At 48.3% G+C, this 17,076-nt stretch overlaps 1 protein-coding gene across 1 annotated transcript in view; it reads left to right on the top strand.

Moving 5' to 3' along the window:
• The window catches only part of CSMD2 (CUB and Sushi multiple domains 2), a 587,354-nt gene that overhangs the window by 520,352 nt on the left and 49,926 nt on the right, over positions 1-17,076 (top strand). Inside the window, exons 46-52 of the mRNA XM_012642214.1 lie at positions 1,879-2,067; positions 4,487-4,633; positions 7,607-7,795; positions 12,329-12,514; positions 13,285-13,479; positions 15,251-15,428; positions 16,615-16,850. Of these exons, the coding sequence (XP_012497668.1) occupies positions 1,879-2,067; positions 4,487-4,633; positions 7,607-7,795; positions 12,329-12,514; positions 13,285-13,479; positions 15,251-15,428; positions 16,615-16,850 (1,320 nt within the window). The remainder of the gene's footprint in view (positions 1-1,878; positions 2,068-4,486; positions 4,634-7,606; positions 7,796-12,328; positions 12,515-13,284; positions 13,480-15,250; positions 15,429-16,614; positions 16,851-17,076) is intronic.

The raw sequence follows: 17,076 nt of genomic DNA, 5'->3' as shown, positions 1-17,076 counted from the left end.
TGGGTTTGTGTACACCAGCATCACCGCAAGCACATGCCACACGGGCTCATTACAATGGCTACCACGTCACTAGGCAACAGGAATTTTTCAGCTTCATTCTAATCTTATGGGACCACCATCACATATGTGGTCCATCACTGACTGAAAGGTCGTTATGCAGCAAATGATCCCACCAAAAATATCAAGTGTAGATGGTCTCACGGAAGAGTACCACTAAGTCTTAAAAGACCAGATAATCTCGAGCATAGGGAGAAGCAATGAAACGTGTAACCACTAATGCCCACATCTGATAAAGTTGCACACCCAAAGGAAAACCCACAGACCAATCTCATTTGAGAGCATGATCATTTTCTGTCGAGAGACGCAGTTTCAAGTAGAAAGGTAACGAACATGGGAAGTGGACCTGGTGGAGGTAGGAGAGGACCACGAGGCCTGAAGGGAACTTAAATATCACCACACCTTGGTGACCTGTGTCAGTTATCAGGTTAGTGAAATCAGGAGCATTTCAACATCCAGGTGGTTTCCTCCTAGAAGGCATTTGCTTTCCTTTTCCTCTTACAGAATAAAAAGGAAGCTCTCCCAGGAAAAGCTGCTCAGGAGTCCTGGCTGCGTCCTGTGCAATTCTGAGCCACAGCCAGCCTCTGGCTAGGAGCCGGTCCCAGCACCGATAGCAAGCCCCGCTTCTATGAAGCCAGCTGGGTACAGAGCCCGTGGCAAGGTCTCCTCCCTAGAGTAGCAGTACCCGAGATTACAATCCAGGGATTAGTCCTTGGCCTTGCAGGCCCAGAAACTCCCTTCTATCAGGGATCCAGAATCCAGCACACTCAGGAAGCCTGTCTAAAGGCACATCTATTGCAAAATACCAGTTCCTCCATTTGCAGTGATTGGAATACAAGTGTTGTCAATGGCATGCCTTTTTAAGGTATAAAGAAGTTTATTTAGTCCTCAGAACTTTGCTCCGAAGTCCCCAACCCTAGCAAGTGGAGGTGACGCATCCTAAAATTTGTTTCATGCAGGGTGTTATGACGCTTCCCTGTGCCCTAGGACAGAGCAGCTCCTCAGTGCCTGCGAAAGGCCTCTCTGAACCAGCATCTCCCCTACCCTTCGTTGTGGTACCAGAAAACCCAACCCTGCTCTTCCCATTCCTCCTTTTCTAATTTGCACAGGCAATGCCTTCCTTAGGGTGACTTTTTTTTGATATGTTAATACTGCTAATTAGGCCACAGCCTAGCTCTGAGACCCTTTCTGTTCAAGATGCAGTTATCATCACTATCATCATCTCTACCATATTATTAAAGCACTATGTTGCATGCTTTACATATATTATTTCATATAATATTTTATATAATATGAAAGCCCTGTAAGGTAGATGCTATCTCTCTGTGTTGGAGATAGAGAAGCCATTGCACAGAGAATAAATAATTTGTTCGAGACCACTCAGGTAGTAAGTAATAAAGGTAGGCTATAAATCCTGGTACGTTTGACTCAAAAATCCCATGTCTTACCTCTGCCCTATACAGTACTACCTTTGTACAAATCAAACCCATTTCATAGATGAGCTCTTTCAGATTTGGGGATAGCTACTGTTGTCTGTTTGTACATACCATCCCTGCCTACTCCAAAGCCAGGTAGTGTGTCCACAACTGAGCTTGGAAGTGATTCCCACCAACTGGTCAGGCCTGAGTCCCAAAAATACTGTAACATTGACGTAAGGTCTGAGGTCACCTCCTCTCATGGAGTAGTGCAATAAAGGGTATTCTCTTGTTTCAATGTGCTCAAATACTGATTTTCCAATGGTTGTCTTTTGTACTGGAGAAAAGCAAATGTGTTGGCTGCGGTTCCATCTCCACCCACCATATTTCTATTTCTTCCTCCAAGTGCACTGCCCAACGAATGAGCTTCTGACAGACTCCACAGGTGTGATCCTGAGCCAGAGCTACCCTGGAAGCTACCCCCAGTTCCAGACCTGCTCTTGGCTGGTGAGAGTGGAGCCCGAATATAACATCACCATCACAGTGGAGTACTTCCTCAGCGAGAAGCAGTATGATGAGTTTGAGATTTTCGATGGTAAGTCAGTCAAACGCTGTATGGTGCCTGCTGCAGATGGCATGGGCTGGCTTCAGAACCAGGAGTCTGTGCTGCAGTTCTCCTAGTAGGGCTCGCCAGAGAGGCTCCACATGATGTCCTTCTCTGCCACGGAAACCCCAAAACCATGGGATCTGATGGGTTGCATGGCCCAAGGATCAGGGCTGCTTGTATTGGAGCTTGGACCTGTTGCAGAACCCATTCTTACTCCAGCCCCCACTCGAAGCTAGCATCCTTGAATGTCAACCAACAAATGAGTCACAATAATATTCACAAATGAAGAGTGCTGCTTCCAAGCCCCAGAAAGGTTGACCAAGCACTGTGCTTCCTCTTTGGTAGTAAGTGCAATAATTTGCTCTTTAATTTGCAGGGAATGTCTCAGCATGCTCCAATCCACTAGACCCTAAAACCTCACTGCCAACTTTGTAGGATTTATCTCTTACCCTCTGGAGCACATGTATCTTGCAAAGGCATCTATGCTAATTGTCCCTTCTCACTCATCTGATTCGATTAAAATGATGTCCTCAATATAGTGAACCAGTATGCCATATTCCGCAGGATGTCCAGATGGTCCACATCCCTACATACTATATTATGACAGAAAGCAGGAGAATTAACATAGCTCTGGGGCAAAACCATGAATGTAGACTGTGTCTACCTCATGTGAATGCGCACTGCTTCTGATCATCCTTTCTGAAGCGTATAGAAAAGAACGTATTGCGAGGTCAATACTGCATTCCACGTAACCAAGCTGTGTTAATCTGCTCTGATTAAGATACTGCATCTGGCACAGCTGCTACAGTTGAGGCTCCTACTTGGTTAAGTTTGTACCGTGTGAGGGACCTGGGCCAGGATTCATTGCTACCCAGCCCTCACACACCCCTCCTCTAACAGAGGAGCCACGGTGGTGCTTTGGGTCCCCAGTGTCAGCATCGATTTCACATCCTGTATCCAAAAGTCTTAGGTATTTCTGAACATTCCCTTTTCTGTAATATTCAGTACCTGATTAAATAGTGGCTGGTCATTTGGGGAAAGAACTGGAAGAATCACTACTATATACAATTGGTGTCTTTTTGCAGGGTCCTTTTACATAGAGAACCGGCCTCTTCCCCAGCCAAAGTGTTCTGGAATGGGGATGAAACCTGGCTTGGGTCTGCAAACTGGGCAAGGCATTGGGACTTTCCACTGGGAGAAAGTCCCACCAACAGAAAGTCCCTCTGGTTATCTGTTTTGTTCATTTCTTCATATATTTTTTGGCTGCCTGCCTATCCTGCCCTTAGGAATACCATGTTCTATGAGCCATCTCCATAGATCCTATAGGTGAGGCCCTCCCAGCTGCCATTCCAACCTTGCTGCCCATTTTAGAAATTACACCAACCTTGCTTCTGACTGTTCAGTGCTCCCACCTGGCCTCTGCACTCTGGGATCTCCTCATTACTACCAGGGAGCCCAGTTCTATGACAGCATCTCCTCCTATCAGTTTCATCTGCAGAGGACAACCTTGACCCAGGTTTTCAGTAATACCGGTGCTCACCTCCTCACCAGCTCCCCGCCTCCTGATTGCTCCAGTAAACAGTGTCCTCGGGCCCCTCCTGAGAAATACAGACAGCTAGTGGGTTTCCTGCTCTTACACGACAGACCTGTTCTAGGGTGCCATTCCTCTGAGCCTTTTGCCTCCTTCCCTTATAGTTTGCCATGCAGTTCTGATGGCTCTCGACTGTGCTCAGTGTGGCCCATTACTTTCTGCAAGCTCCTAGGGTCTTAGCAGCACATCACAGCCATCACTCAGGGCCTTTCCCAGGGTGATAAATCCTGTGTTAGGGATTATCCAGCTTTATGTTCTGCCTCCCTTGAGCCAGCCCCCAGGATGCAATCCCAGGCAGTTACGGTAATAAAAAGGAAGAAGGAGGCCTTTCTCACAGAGCCTTGGAAAGCAAGATTGGGAAGCTCCGTTACTTATGACCATGAGACATGACATTTTCCTCCAGCTTTATTGCTATATATACATTCAATAAATACTTTTTATCTATGGCTGGCACTGAGCTGTTTTTAGCATGCACAAGAGAAGTAAGGCGGCCAAGTGAAGGGAGGTCCCAGTTTGAGAACCAGCTGTCCCATGAACCAGGGGCTTGACCTCGATCAAGTCCCCACACGGCAAACAGATTTCATCTCACCTGCCAGCTGCTAGAAGTGGGCAGGACTTCCTAGAGCACTGCTTTAGCACCGAGCTCAGGAGGAAAGGGCACCTTGAGCAATGCCCGTGGATGCAGAGGGGAGTGTGAGTACAGATGATTGTGCTGACGCCGAGCAAGCTGCCCAACCCCCTGAGTCCTCGTGTCTTCACTTGGGCCTGTCTGCCACAGCTCTGATGGTCTGTAATCCTGTGTCATTCTCACCCCAGGGCCCTCAGGACAAAGTCCTCTGCTGAAAGCCCTCAGTGGGAATTACTCAGCTCCCCTGGTGGTCACCAGCTCAAGCAACTCTGTGTACCTGCGCTGGTCGTCTGATCACGCTTACAATCGGAAGGGCTTTAAGATCCGGTATTCAGGTGAGTAATGCATGAGGCCTCATGAGAAGGGCATGGCCCCTGAGCCCCTTAAGCTGCCCACCCGAAACACCCACATGAGCCACGGGCCCTCTCCTCTATGGAACTGGGCAGCCTTTCCCCTCCTCTAAATAGCCCTCACCTAAAGCTGTCCCAGCAGGCCTTGGCATTTTCCTACCTCTTTTTCTTTTCCTTTCCCCATTTTTAACCATTTCCCTCTTTTCTTCTCATACTGCCAGCCTGTGTCTTTAGGATAAACTTAACCATTATATATGATCTGATAATGCTGAAAGGTGATCCTGTCCCATTAGGAAATTTAGGAAATGTTACCAAAAGTTCCTTAAAACTAAAAAGCCCTAAGACAGGGGTTTCTAACAGGCAAACGTTCAATGAGCAGCAAAGGATGGGCTATATTTCAAGGCCAGGAGCCTCTCTCCTGCTCTGCAAGCCCTATCTTACAGGCACAGTCAGATCCGAGACCAGGCCAGCCACAAGGCTGACCTGGGCAACGGTCTTTAAGGAGCACAGAAATATCCTGGGAATATAATGCAATGGAGAAATTGGAATTTATCTGAACTCCCATCATGGGGTTTACTGCCTGCAGTTGAAGGAAAACTTAAGCTACCTGATGCCCACCTTGGAGGTGGGTGAGTCCAGGGAACTGCTGGCTGGGCTCTGCAAGCTTGGAGGCACAATGAATTGCTTAAGACCGTGGGGGATTCCAATCCCCCCACACCAGTTCCCTTTCAGCACTGTCCCCTGGCTGCATTTGACCTCCATTGCAGACAAATGTTTAAAGAATATTTGTTGGAAGGGATGTCAGATTATAACCTGCTTGAGGTACCACCTGCCTCAGTCCATCTGCTAATGGGTCTCCTACTTGCAAGAGCAGCCCAAACCTAGAGGCCCATTGAATATTCTTAGAGAACCCTTGGATGTGGCTTCAGGGAAAGAGCTGCCCAGGCGAAGCTGAGAGGAGCCTGGGAGGAGACGGATCTTGCTATCTCAGAGTCCATATCCTCTGCACAGCCCACCCAAACCCTCCCTTCCCCAGTGCACACAGGGGGGAAGGTGGCTCCATGTTTGAGTGCCCCAGGAACAGTGACAAGCTCTGTCACTAACTATTAATAGCTATAATCCTATTAGACAAAGCCCTTAACCACTTCAGGCCTCAATTTCCTCATGATGAAAAAGAAACCTTAAGGGCTGGGCTTGGTAGCTCATGACTGTAATCCTAGCACTTTGGAAGGCGCAGGCAGAGGATCGCTTGAGGCCAGGAGTATGAGACCATCCTAGGCAACATCAAGACCCCCATGTCTACAAAAAATGAAAAAATTAGCCAAGTGTAGTAGCATGTGCCTGTAATTCCGGCTACTCTGGAGGCAGAGGCAGGAGGATCGCTTGAGCCCACGAGTTCGAGGTTACAGTGAGCTATGATGATGCCACTGCACTCTCTAGCCCAAGCAACAGAGGGAGACCTTGTCTCAAAAAAAAAAAAAAAAGAAAAGAAAAAAGAAACTTTAAGGTACCTCTCAGGGGTGACTCAGGCTGAGTTGCTTATAGCATCTCACGCAAAAGGGAAATATAGCAGTTTAGCAGCAATTCACCATGCTGACTGCTAAATTAAGAACTAAAAGCTATTAAGGAGTTACCCTTTCCTTGATGTTCTAAAGGTTAACATGTTTGGGGATAATGAATCAGTTGCAATTACAATACATATGCCATGTAGAAAGCAAATTAATTACATGGCGCAACAATTAGTACTTAATAATTAAGATCCAGTAGCCCTGAGTAATTTGCACCTGCGTCTGTCACTGTGACTAAGTCTACTTTATAACTGAGATTCTTGTTCCTGAGTCAGGTAGACACAAAGATCCAAAATACACAGAACATAGGAGACAAAGGAATACAACACATCTTGAGCAAGGAAACACGACTGGCTTGGAAGGGAGGTATTTATATTTAGCACAGCAGTGAGTGTCCCCAGCAGTATGTGATCAAATAAGAGGCCATCGGTCCTCAGCGTGAGGAGGCTATGAGTAAGGGCCATGCACCCTACTCCTACCTTGACCACGTCTGCCTGGGAGACCCCTCCAGGGACACCTGGGGCAAAGGACGGGGCTGTTCTGCATGGTGTTTTGGTCGTCCCTCTTTCTCAGCCTCACGGATCCCCTGAGGACAGCTGGCAGGGTTTGTAGTGGGAGTTCTCTCAGGCTGGGATTGCTGTCTGTCTTCTTCCTTGTCGTATTCCCAGCACTTAGAGCAACCCTCGTACGTAACAGACGCTCGGTGTCTATCTGTCGAATACATGAATGAAATAAGTGGAAGCCATGTGTTGAGGGAAGTAGCACTGTAGGGATGTTTATTTCCTGCGTTGCCACAGTTCTGTCTCGGCCCCTTCCCCTACACGACAGGAAGGACACCGGCCACTTATTGAGCACTAAGTGCCCGACGCTGCGCTGGGGGCTTTATATACAATTCAAATTGTCTAAAAACCTGTGAGGTGGGTATCGCCTGTCCCAGTTCACAGGTGAGGAGACTGGGGCTGAAGGAGCTTCCGTGATTTTTCCCGAGTCACAGACCTCGTCAAGTCGCGAATCAGACTTGAGCCCAGGCCTGCCTGACTTCAACGTCCACACCCCATGGTCACACCTTTCTGGAACCAACCCCGTGGGGTTCTGCTCTCTGAGTCTGTTTGAAGGGATTTGAGAACCTGAACTTGGCTGTAGAGTCAGTGCTGCCTCCAGACTGCAACGGGGACCCAGCGCTTCCCTTTGTTTTATTTCCCTTTGTTTTGTTTTGGCTTTTTACTAAACCAACTGGCTGTTTTCAATACCAACCATGCAGACCTCCCTAAGTAGCAGAGGACCTGGCAGGGGTGAAGACAAGGAAATGGGGGGAGAAGAGAGTGGAAGGGGCCGCATGAAAGGCCACTTCTGTCTCTCGGCCGGTACTGAGTCTTCTCTCGTTGTTCAGCTCCCTACTGCAGCCTGCCCAGGGCTCCCCTCCACGGCTTCATCCTGGGCCAGACCAGCAGCCAGCCCGGGGGCTCCATCCACTTTGGCTGCAACGCCGGCTACCGCTTGGTGGGACACAGCATGGCCATCTGTACCCGGCACCCTCAGGGCTACCACCTGTGGAGCGAGGCCATTCCTCTCTGTCAAGGTGAGAAGCAGGCGGGAAGCGGGTCACAGGGTGGCTCGGATCCAGTCCAGGACCAGTCACTTCCACTTGTGGGTTTCCTCTTTGATAATTAATTCATTCTTTCAGAAAACATTTATTGGGGATCCATGATCCCTCGAGCCTGGAGATTGCATGTACATAGTGGTCTCAGTGTTGTGAGAGTCGTGGGGAAGGTGGGTATGGGAGCACACAGATGCAGCGTGCCTGTTCTGTATCAGGAACACAGTGTGCGTGAGCCCGGGGGTAAGCAGGGACCTCCCTCCTCCTGGACAGCTGGGCAGGCTCCCAGCCGAAGGGATGCTGGGACCTGGGCTCACAGAGAAGTGGCTTGACCAAACCCTTGAAACGTGCCCGTTTGCATGCACTGACTTTTGTACTTCATGGGTTTTTCCGTTAAAGTAATATCCATTCAGACCAGAAATCTGGGGGGAAGAAACAGTAGATGAAGAAAAAGAAAAAAAGCAAAAATGACCTATAATCATGTCACCTGAGATCACCATCGTTAACATTTCAGCACTTTTCCTTTGGTCTTTTATATATTGGTTACAAAACTGGGATCATCAGTGTACAAAGCTATTAATATTTTGTTAGCATCTTTCGTATTATCAAATACACTTCACTGTCATTATTATCGATGGTTGCATAGCATTATGGGAGAACTTTCATTTATTCAAGTATCATTCTATTGTAGATTTCCGTATATGTATATATGTGTATGTGTGTGTGGGTGTATATATATATTGCTACTATAAACTTATAATTCCGGCCGGAGGCAGTGGCTCACGCCTGTAATCCTAGCACTCCGGGAGGCCAAGGTGGGAGGATCACTTGAGGTCAGGAGTTTGAGACCAGCCTGAGCAAAAGCAAGACCCCATCTCCACCAAAAATAGAAAAAATTAGCCAGACATAGTGGCCTGTGCCTGTAATCCCAACTACTCAGGAGGCTGAGGCAGGAGGATTGCTTGAGAGTGGGAGTTTGAGGTTGCTGCGAGCTGGGCTGCCGCCACTGCACTCTAGCCAGGGCTAGAAAAATAAATAAATAAACTTATAATTTCATCTTTATGAAATTCCATATTTATTCCCTTAAAATAAATTCCCAGAAGTGAGACTGTTGAATCATAACATATGCCAAATTTACAGCTTTTGATAATTACAGTTTTGACACCCCAGAGAGTTTATCCTCATTTATCCTTCTCAGCCGCACATGAGAGCTGTCTTTTCTCCCACGGTCTCAACGTTATGTGCTGCGTTATTTGCCAATTATATAGACAGAAACAGGAAATCGCATTGCTGTTTGATTTTATTTTTCTTTGGTTCCCAGTGTGGTGACTTACTTTCTAATGACAGCTTTCACCTCTAAGCCTCACAACCTTCTTGCCTGTGCCTGCACTTTCTCAAAGAATGAAAACAATGCGTTATTAATATTCTATTCTAAGCCCTGAGCAAAGGTCACAGAGAACAAACTGTCCGCAAATGACAAATGTCATTTGGCTTCCGTCTCCGTGTCTCTAGCGGCATCAACAGGGACAAGTCTTTTTTCCAGAGCTCTGGTTGGAAGCTACCAAGCCTCTCATCTCTGTTACCTCATGTCGCCACCCAAAATTCAGCCCCCCTGGCTTCTGTCCACTGGTCCCCACGCTGCTGTGTGTGTCCTCTCACCATTTCACCCTCAGCCTCCCACCACTGCCCTCCCTCTCAGCTCCCTCTGCGTGCTCTGGAATCCCAGTTCCACAGCCAGCAAGCACACGCCCTTGGTCACTGCCCAGCAGGCTGTCTTCACTTCTTCCCTCCGCAGAGACGGTGGCTGTCCTCTGAGGGCACTTATGCTGTGGCCCTTTCAAGTGGAGGGTGTTAATCCCCCCGGCTCCCCCTCATATCCTACATAACTCAGGGCCAGGAAGAGTCTGGCGTTCTTTCCGTTCTCTACTGTGGCTTCCAAACCATGACTTGTCCACTCTCCATGAGAGTCCCTGTGCCTCCCAGCGCTTCCTCTTTGTGTCCCCAGCCCATTCTCTCACTCTACATAATCTCTCCCTCAGAGATCTCATTCCGCCACAAGCCTCCAATACTCTGTGGTGGAGTCCCCTCCTCTCCTACCCTCTGGTTTGGGGCACTGCATTTTGGCATGGAGATCATGAGACTCAGGCTTTTCGTCCCTCCGGCTGGGAAGTCATCTTCTGTCCCCTGAGTTATCCAAGAGAGCAGGGCCAGGCCAGGGCCAATGAGCAATGGCTGTTGCCCACTTCCTTCTCCAGCTTTCCCCAGGTTGGCTGTCTACGCGAGATGTCAGTGGGCATCTAAGTATTTCTTCCTGAAGGGTTCAAGGAAGCTAGACTGTTAGTTGATCTGATATGACAATTTGGCTAACCTGGTACTACCAGAGGAGCTCAATGTCTTGCTGTTGAGGCATTAGAAGAGCCTCATGTTTAAACGTTCCCTTATTTCCTCGGTCCTTCTGCGTCCCTGGTCCTCCTCTTTTGGTCCCACGTGCAGCTTTCAACTCCTTCTTCCATCTTGTATTCCAGCCTCTCTCCCTCTGGACAGTCTACCCTTCCTCATATCATAATGGAGCCCTAATGGGATGTCTCTTCCTGGTTCTGGAGATTCTGGTAGCACCAAGCATCATCGCTAGTCAATCTAGATGGGCTTTCCCTCTGCTCAGGCTTACCTTGGCTCTGGGTGTGGGAGGCCTGAGCTCTAGACCAGCTGCCTGAGGTGGTGGGGGTGAGGGACAGCAGTGGATGCTTTGACCCTGATTAATCTCTCCCTTTGCAATAGCTCCTCAGCTGTCAAAGGGCAAGCATGGTTTGTAAGTATCACTTTCTTTCAAAGCCCAAACGGTCCACTCTTACCTAAGTAACATATAGTCCTCCTATAAACGTAACGTCAGTCCTACTCCTTGCAGAATGTAGCCTGGCCGTGTTGCTGCACGCTTCTCTCCTGAGCTGTCACCCTGAGGTTCCTTTTCTTTGTACTTCTGAGTTAGTTTTGTCATTTTTTTTTTTTTTGTATCCCATATCTTTCCCTTTCTTAGTTCTCGCCCTCTTTTTGATGAGTAAATTCCTCAGAAAGGGTTCATGAGAGGTAAATTTTCCAAATCTTTAAATGTCTGAAAATGTATTTGTTTTTGCCCCTGCACATGCTGGCCCAGTTGACTCAGTAAAATTCTAGGTTACGAATAATTCCCTTCTGAAGTTTAAAGGCTTTGTTCCATTATCTTTGAACACCTAGTGTTGCAGATGGGAAGTCTGATGCCAATCCGATTGTCACTCCTTCACAGGTATGTCATATTTTTTCTCTCTCTAGGAACTTGTACGAATGTCTTTGTGTCCTTGGACTTCTGAAATTCCATGATGATATATCTTCAAATGGTTCTCCTTGCATCCCTCTGGCTCCCTTTCGATCTGAAGACTTGTGTCTCTCTCTAACTCTGAGAAATTCTCCTCTGTGATAATTCCATCCTATCCACTTTCTCTGTTCCCTCTTCCTGAAGCTCTGAACACTTGGCAGCTGGACCTCCTGGACCTATCCTCTGTGTTTTCAGTCCTCTTCTCTCATTTTCTGTCACTGTCTTTTTGGTCTGTATTCTGGGACATTTCCTTTACTTTTAATTTCCAACCCTTCTATTGAATGCTTATTTTCACAACCATATTCTTCATTTAAAAGAGCTCTTCCTTGTTCTCTTTTTGTTGTTCTTTTTTCAAAGCACTGTGTTCTCAACTTATGAGTGCCGTATGTCACCTGGATTTTCTTAAGATACTACTGATTGGAAGTTTAAAGATTATAGATCTGCTGTTTCTTAAATTAGCTCTGCTTCCTAAGGAGACTTTTTAAAATTTTTTTAATCTTATCTTTGTTTATCTCGTTCACACCACTAGTTTTCTTCATATGTATACTGATCCTTGATTATACATATTTAAAAAGTAAAGGCTAGGTTGATTTTTCCAGGTAGCAGATGTGGATTAGCTCTGTTGTTGTTATATACAGATATCTTGGCCCACTAGGTCTCTCCCATGAATAAGAAGTTGAGTACATTGCAGAGGTGGGCAGGCAAAGGGACAGCCTGTCGACCAGGAGACCATAAACCCTAGAATTAAAAGAGCTTTCCTCTGAGATGCCACCTCCCACCATAGCAGCCCTAATTCTCTCAAGGGGGTTCCCCTTAAGTGGGGAAGGAAACCCTCTCTATTTTTGGAGAGTAGATGCGTGACTGCCTCTATACTGCATTTGTGGGAACAGATGGAGAATTGGTCTCACCCTGAGGCTCCCTCCCATATATGTGGGGCTGCAGCTTCTTTGCTCTATATAATCCATCAACATACTTCTGTCTTCCAGTTTTTTTAAATCCCTTCTGCTGATAACCATCCCATTTTCTTTTTTATTATGAGGCTTTTCCCTTTTATAAGTTTTTACTATAATTTTATTAGGACCTTGGGAGGAGAGGAAAGAAAAACATAGTCTCAGAAAACCACTTTAAATCAGCAACGCTCATGTTGCTCTGTTTTCCTTGGCTAGCTCTTTCCTGTGGGCTTCCTGAGGCCCCCAAGAATGGAATGGTGTTTGGCAAGGAGTACACAGTGGGAACCAAGGCTGTGTACAGCTGCAGTGAAGGCTACCACCTCCAGGAAGGCGCCGAGGCCACTGCGGAGTGTCTGGACACAGGCCTGTGGAGCAACCGCAATGTCCCTCCGAAGTGTGTCCGTGAGTCCTTGGGCACTGGAGGTGGATGTAAGGAAGGGTGGGGTGGGCAGCTGAAAAGATTCCCGCACGGAGTGAGCTAAAAGCACAGTCATGAGGAAAACCCATGCGTGTGGAGGCTGGGGCATTCAGGGAGAGGAGACAGGAGCCAAACCTGCTCTCAAAGCACTGATAGACCATTGTGCCCTGAGATGCTTCCACAAACCACCATGGAACTCATGAATGACCTGGTCCACTTCCTTTTAGATGAAGAGACTGTCAGAAAGTTTGCCTGACTGTCCCTTGGTCACAAAACTCTAAAATAACAACTTCTAGGCCAGAGTCACAAACTGGCAGGTGACTGGGCCATATCCAGTCCAAAGACAGAGGTGTTTGTTTTGTTTTATTTGGCCTACATTGTGCTTTATAACAGATTTTGAATTGCTTTGAAACATTTTCAAATCAGAAAATTGCACATAAAAAATCCAGATTTCTGACTTCTCTTGCAAAATGAAGATCTAACCAAATGGCACTTGCAGTCTCACATCCAGCACTCACCATGGACAGAGAACCACCTTCCTTTTTCTAGATTATTTTTTGGCAGATCTGTGCTTCTCAGTTTGCCACATCCCCCCACCCAATCCATGTCATTCATTTACCAAACCTACCTGCGGACTGGAGATTCTCGGACTCATGATTACTGCTTTAAGGCCTCCAAGTCCCTAGATCGGGGCTCCGGCAGTGTCTTCCACAATTAATTAATTAATCCTGCTCCCTGCTCCTTGTTCCCCCAGCTGTGGCCTGTCCTGATGTCAGCAGCATCGGCGTGGAGCATGGCCGATGGAGGCTCATCTTTGAGACACAGTACCAGTTCCAGGCCCAGCTGATGCTGGTCTGTGACCCTGGCTACTACTACACTGGCCAGAGGGTCATCCGCTGTCAGGCCAATGGCAAATGGAGCCTTGGGGACTCTATGCCCACCTGCCAAAGTAAGCCCAGGAGGGGAGGGTGGGCAGGTGTGGTGGAGTGCCTCCCATGTGAACTGTCTCACGCATGGGATGACTTGGGAGGGGAAAGGGGGTATCAGGGTACCAGGGACTGCAGGGTACCTCTTTGTGTACACTCACCCAGAATCAGGAGTTGGGAAACTGCCTACTCCTTTAAGGAAGTATTAATACTTCTTAGCACCTTGTCATCTTATTAAAAGCTACCATTGTCCAGACGAGCATCTACTAATTCCTTTACTGAACATTCATTGGGCTCCTACTGTATGCCCTATATGCCAGATACTGCAGAGATATGAAGGTAAAAGGTTGCGGTTCCTGCCCACAAGGAGTTTTATGGTCTACAGGAGAAGCAGGCAAATAAAGAAGCAATGGCAATGTGGTGTGATAAGACCTGAAATTGCAGTGTGTGTAGGAAGAATGAGCATAGCACAGGGGACAGGCCACCTAAGTGCAACCTAAGACTGTCTGCCTTTCCTTCTCCACTGTTCATTGTTTTTCTTTGGTTCTTGAATATAGTTTCAAAGGTCAGGGCCCCTGGGAAGCAGCTGAGACAGAGGCTTACTAGGGAGTGCTCTTGGGGTCACCACCTGCAGAGGGGAAAGGAAGGGAAGGGAAGCAGGCGGGGCAGAGGAGAAGTCGAGCTCTGATGCGGCATCAGTGAAAGCCTTAGCTGACCCCCACCCCACCCCCAAGGAGCTCTGAAGCTGGGGTGGCCCTTCAGAATTGTCACAAGTTGGGGCAAGACCAGTCACTGGATGCAGGCTGGCCCAGGGAGGGAGAACGAACTTAGAACTTAGAGGAGAGGACTCTTGAACCAAGGCAACCTGAAGAGGGCTAAGAGCTGAGGGGGTTTGCCAGCAGCTGGGGCAGTAAGTCCTTTGCTCCTAAAAGGACGGGCTCTGAGCGGCTCACCACACATCCACCATGATAGGGACGCGCTCATAAGACTTAGGTAATCAGAGAGGATAGAGGAAGTAAGTGAATGTAAAGAGGTAGAAGGAAGAGGCTGGTCAGTGAGAAGTGGGAGTTTGAGACTGGGTGGGAGGAGTGGAGTCTTCCAGCACCCGTCATCCAATACTCTGCGTCTTTATACACGGTGTATAAAGTGGAATGGAACCAGGTGTGGCAGAGTAAAAGTCCCAAACATGTGACAGCCTCGCTGCGATGCAGCCACTCCCATTTCAGCGCAGCCTGAGTGGTTGGCCTCACCGCACACTCAGCCAGAGGCTCTGGGCAGTGCTTGGTGGTGAAGGGGCGCGAGGCTGCTGCTGAGCTCAGCAAAAAAGGACAACAGCGTTGGTTTGCAGTGTGCGCCCCGGGCACTAAGGAGCAGGCAGAGTCGCCATCTCTTCCCGACAGTGCTCGTCTGAACCACCCGAGGAGTTTTTAAGAATGCACATGTCTGGGCCCTATGTCCAGAGATTGTGGGTCGTGAGTCTCCAGTGCAGCCTGGGGATTTTAAAAGCTCCTCAGAGCCGGGCGTAGTGGCTCACACCTGTAATCCCAGCTGCTCTGGGGGCTCCTGGCGGCCAGGAGTTCGAGACCAGCCTGGGTGCTCCTCAGATGATTCTGGAGACACGTCCAGTTGCAATGTCACATCACACGAGTCAGCGTCACCGCCCGTATTCTGGTCAGGAGTTCTGGTAGGGCAAAGTCAAACAGATCTTATTGCCGTCATTATTCTTGAAAATCAGAGGCAGCACGTGGCCCTCCTCTTGGGGCTGGCTTACTGGGCGTTTTGTGATCCTTCTAGTCATCTCCTGTGGAGAGCTCCCCCTCCCCCCCAACGGGCACCGCATCGGGACCCTGTCCGTCTACGGGGCAACAGCCATCTTCTCCTGCAATTCTGGATACACACTGGTGGGCTCCAGGGTGCGGGAGTGCATGGCCAACGGGCTCTGGAGTGGCTCTGAAGTCCGCTGCCTGGGTGAGTGACCTCGCCGGGCCTATCCCGCCCATCTTTCCTCCTCAGGGCAGGTTATATCTTTCCAAAGCTGGGATAGGTCTTTGAACAGTATCATTTTATCTACTGACATAAAATGTTTAATCCAAACATCGACTATTGGGCATCTAGCATGACTAAAACCCTGAACTAGCTTCTCTAGGGCACCCAAAAGGGTGAGAAGAGCTTTAAGTCTGATGAGACAAGCCTCTGAGAGGTTCTCCTTCCAATCAGAAAGACAATCCCCTCTTACTGGCCCTTATATAATGAACCCCAGTCCCCACCTCTGGGAAACTTGCAGAGACACATTCCTGCAACACACTGAAAATATCTTTTATATTATACATTAGCAAATTTTACAGACAGTATATACATATATACATAAACACACGGACAAACACATACACACACACACATACACTAAGCAAATGACAAGCATAAAAACAACCTGGCTTACAAAGGACAAAGTTATCATTTCCCCATGGCTAATCCACTTCCTGCCTGAGCCTTACCTTCTAAGGTTCTCTCTCCTCTCTCTCCTTTCTCAGACCCCTCAAGTCCAAAACAGGGTCCCAGCCTCACAAACCTAACAGAACAGATTAGATGGTCCATCCCGGAGTGAACAGTGCTGTCCCCGACTGTCCTGGGCCCCCGTTAGGGGCACAGTCATGGGTTTTTCCACACAGCCAAAGGAAGCTGGTGGAAACGCCGGGAATATACCCTTTCCAAACCCCACTTCATAAAAACTCACCTAGGTGCCACTCAAGGAGCAGGAAGTATGAATTTAGCCAAAACAGCTGTTTTCACATGGTTGTTTTCAACACAACTAGGCTTCAGCTGCCTTAATGTAGACACAGGTGCCCCCTACAGAGTGGATGCTCAGTCAGTTCTGGTTGATAAGAAAGGCAGGGGGATGATCCCAGAGGCAGGAAAGTAACAGTGATCAGTTTCCACCCCTGTACAGAGACAGAAACTAAAGCTCGGAAACGGATGGCCATTTGGGATGCAACTTTGGCATTTGGGGTTGCCAAGTCCTCAACACCATTTCTTTCGTGCCCAAGATTCCTGAAGTCACCCTTGAATTGCTACTCCCAGCGGGCGGTGGGACAGGCGATGGGTGGTTGGATGCTTGGTCCTTTTCCCCACCATGCCTGTCTCTCCCCACCCTGACCAAGCTGCACCTCGTTTTTCTGTAAGCTCGTGTTTGATTCACTCTCCTCCCCATGCCCCACCAAAGCTGGACACTGCGGGACTCCGGAGCCCATCGTCAACGGCCACATCAACGGGGAGAACTACAGCTACCGCGGCAGCGTGGTGTACCAGTGCAACGCAGGCTTCCGCCTCATCGGCATGTCCGTGCGCATCTGCCAGCAGGACCACCACTGGTCGGGCAAGACCCCTTTCTGTGTGCGTAAGTACGTCATCCGCTCTCCCTCGTCACGGGGCTCAGACTCCACACGGACGTCTCCCTTTTTCTCTTGATTAGATTAGCTGGGGGTCTTGCACATTCGTTACTTTGTTTTCAAAGATGACATCATTCCATGGATCGTTTTCAGTTCTCTGCATCATTAATCACTGCGTTCTCCTTTATTGTTTATTTCCTTCCTTGTGATTTCTTTTGGTTTATTTTTTTGTTC

Source organism: Propithecus coquereli, unplaced genomic scaffold (assembly GCF_000956105.1).
Source record: "Propithecus coquereli isolate 6110/MARCELLA unplaced genomic scaffold, Pcoq_1.0 Scaffold178, whole genome shotgun sequence".
Lineage (NCBI taxonomy): Eukaryota > Metazoa > Chordata > Mammalia > Primates > Indriidae > Propithecus > Propithecus coquereli.
Note: the sequence above shows the minus strand (reverse complement) of the source record. Positions and strands in the feature narration are given on the sequence as shown.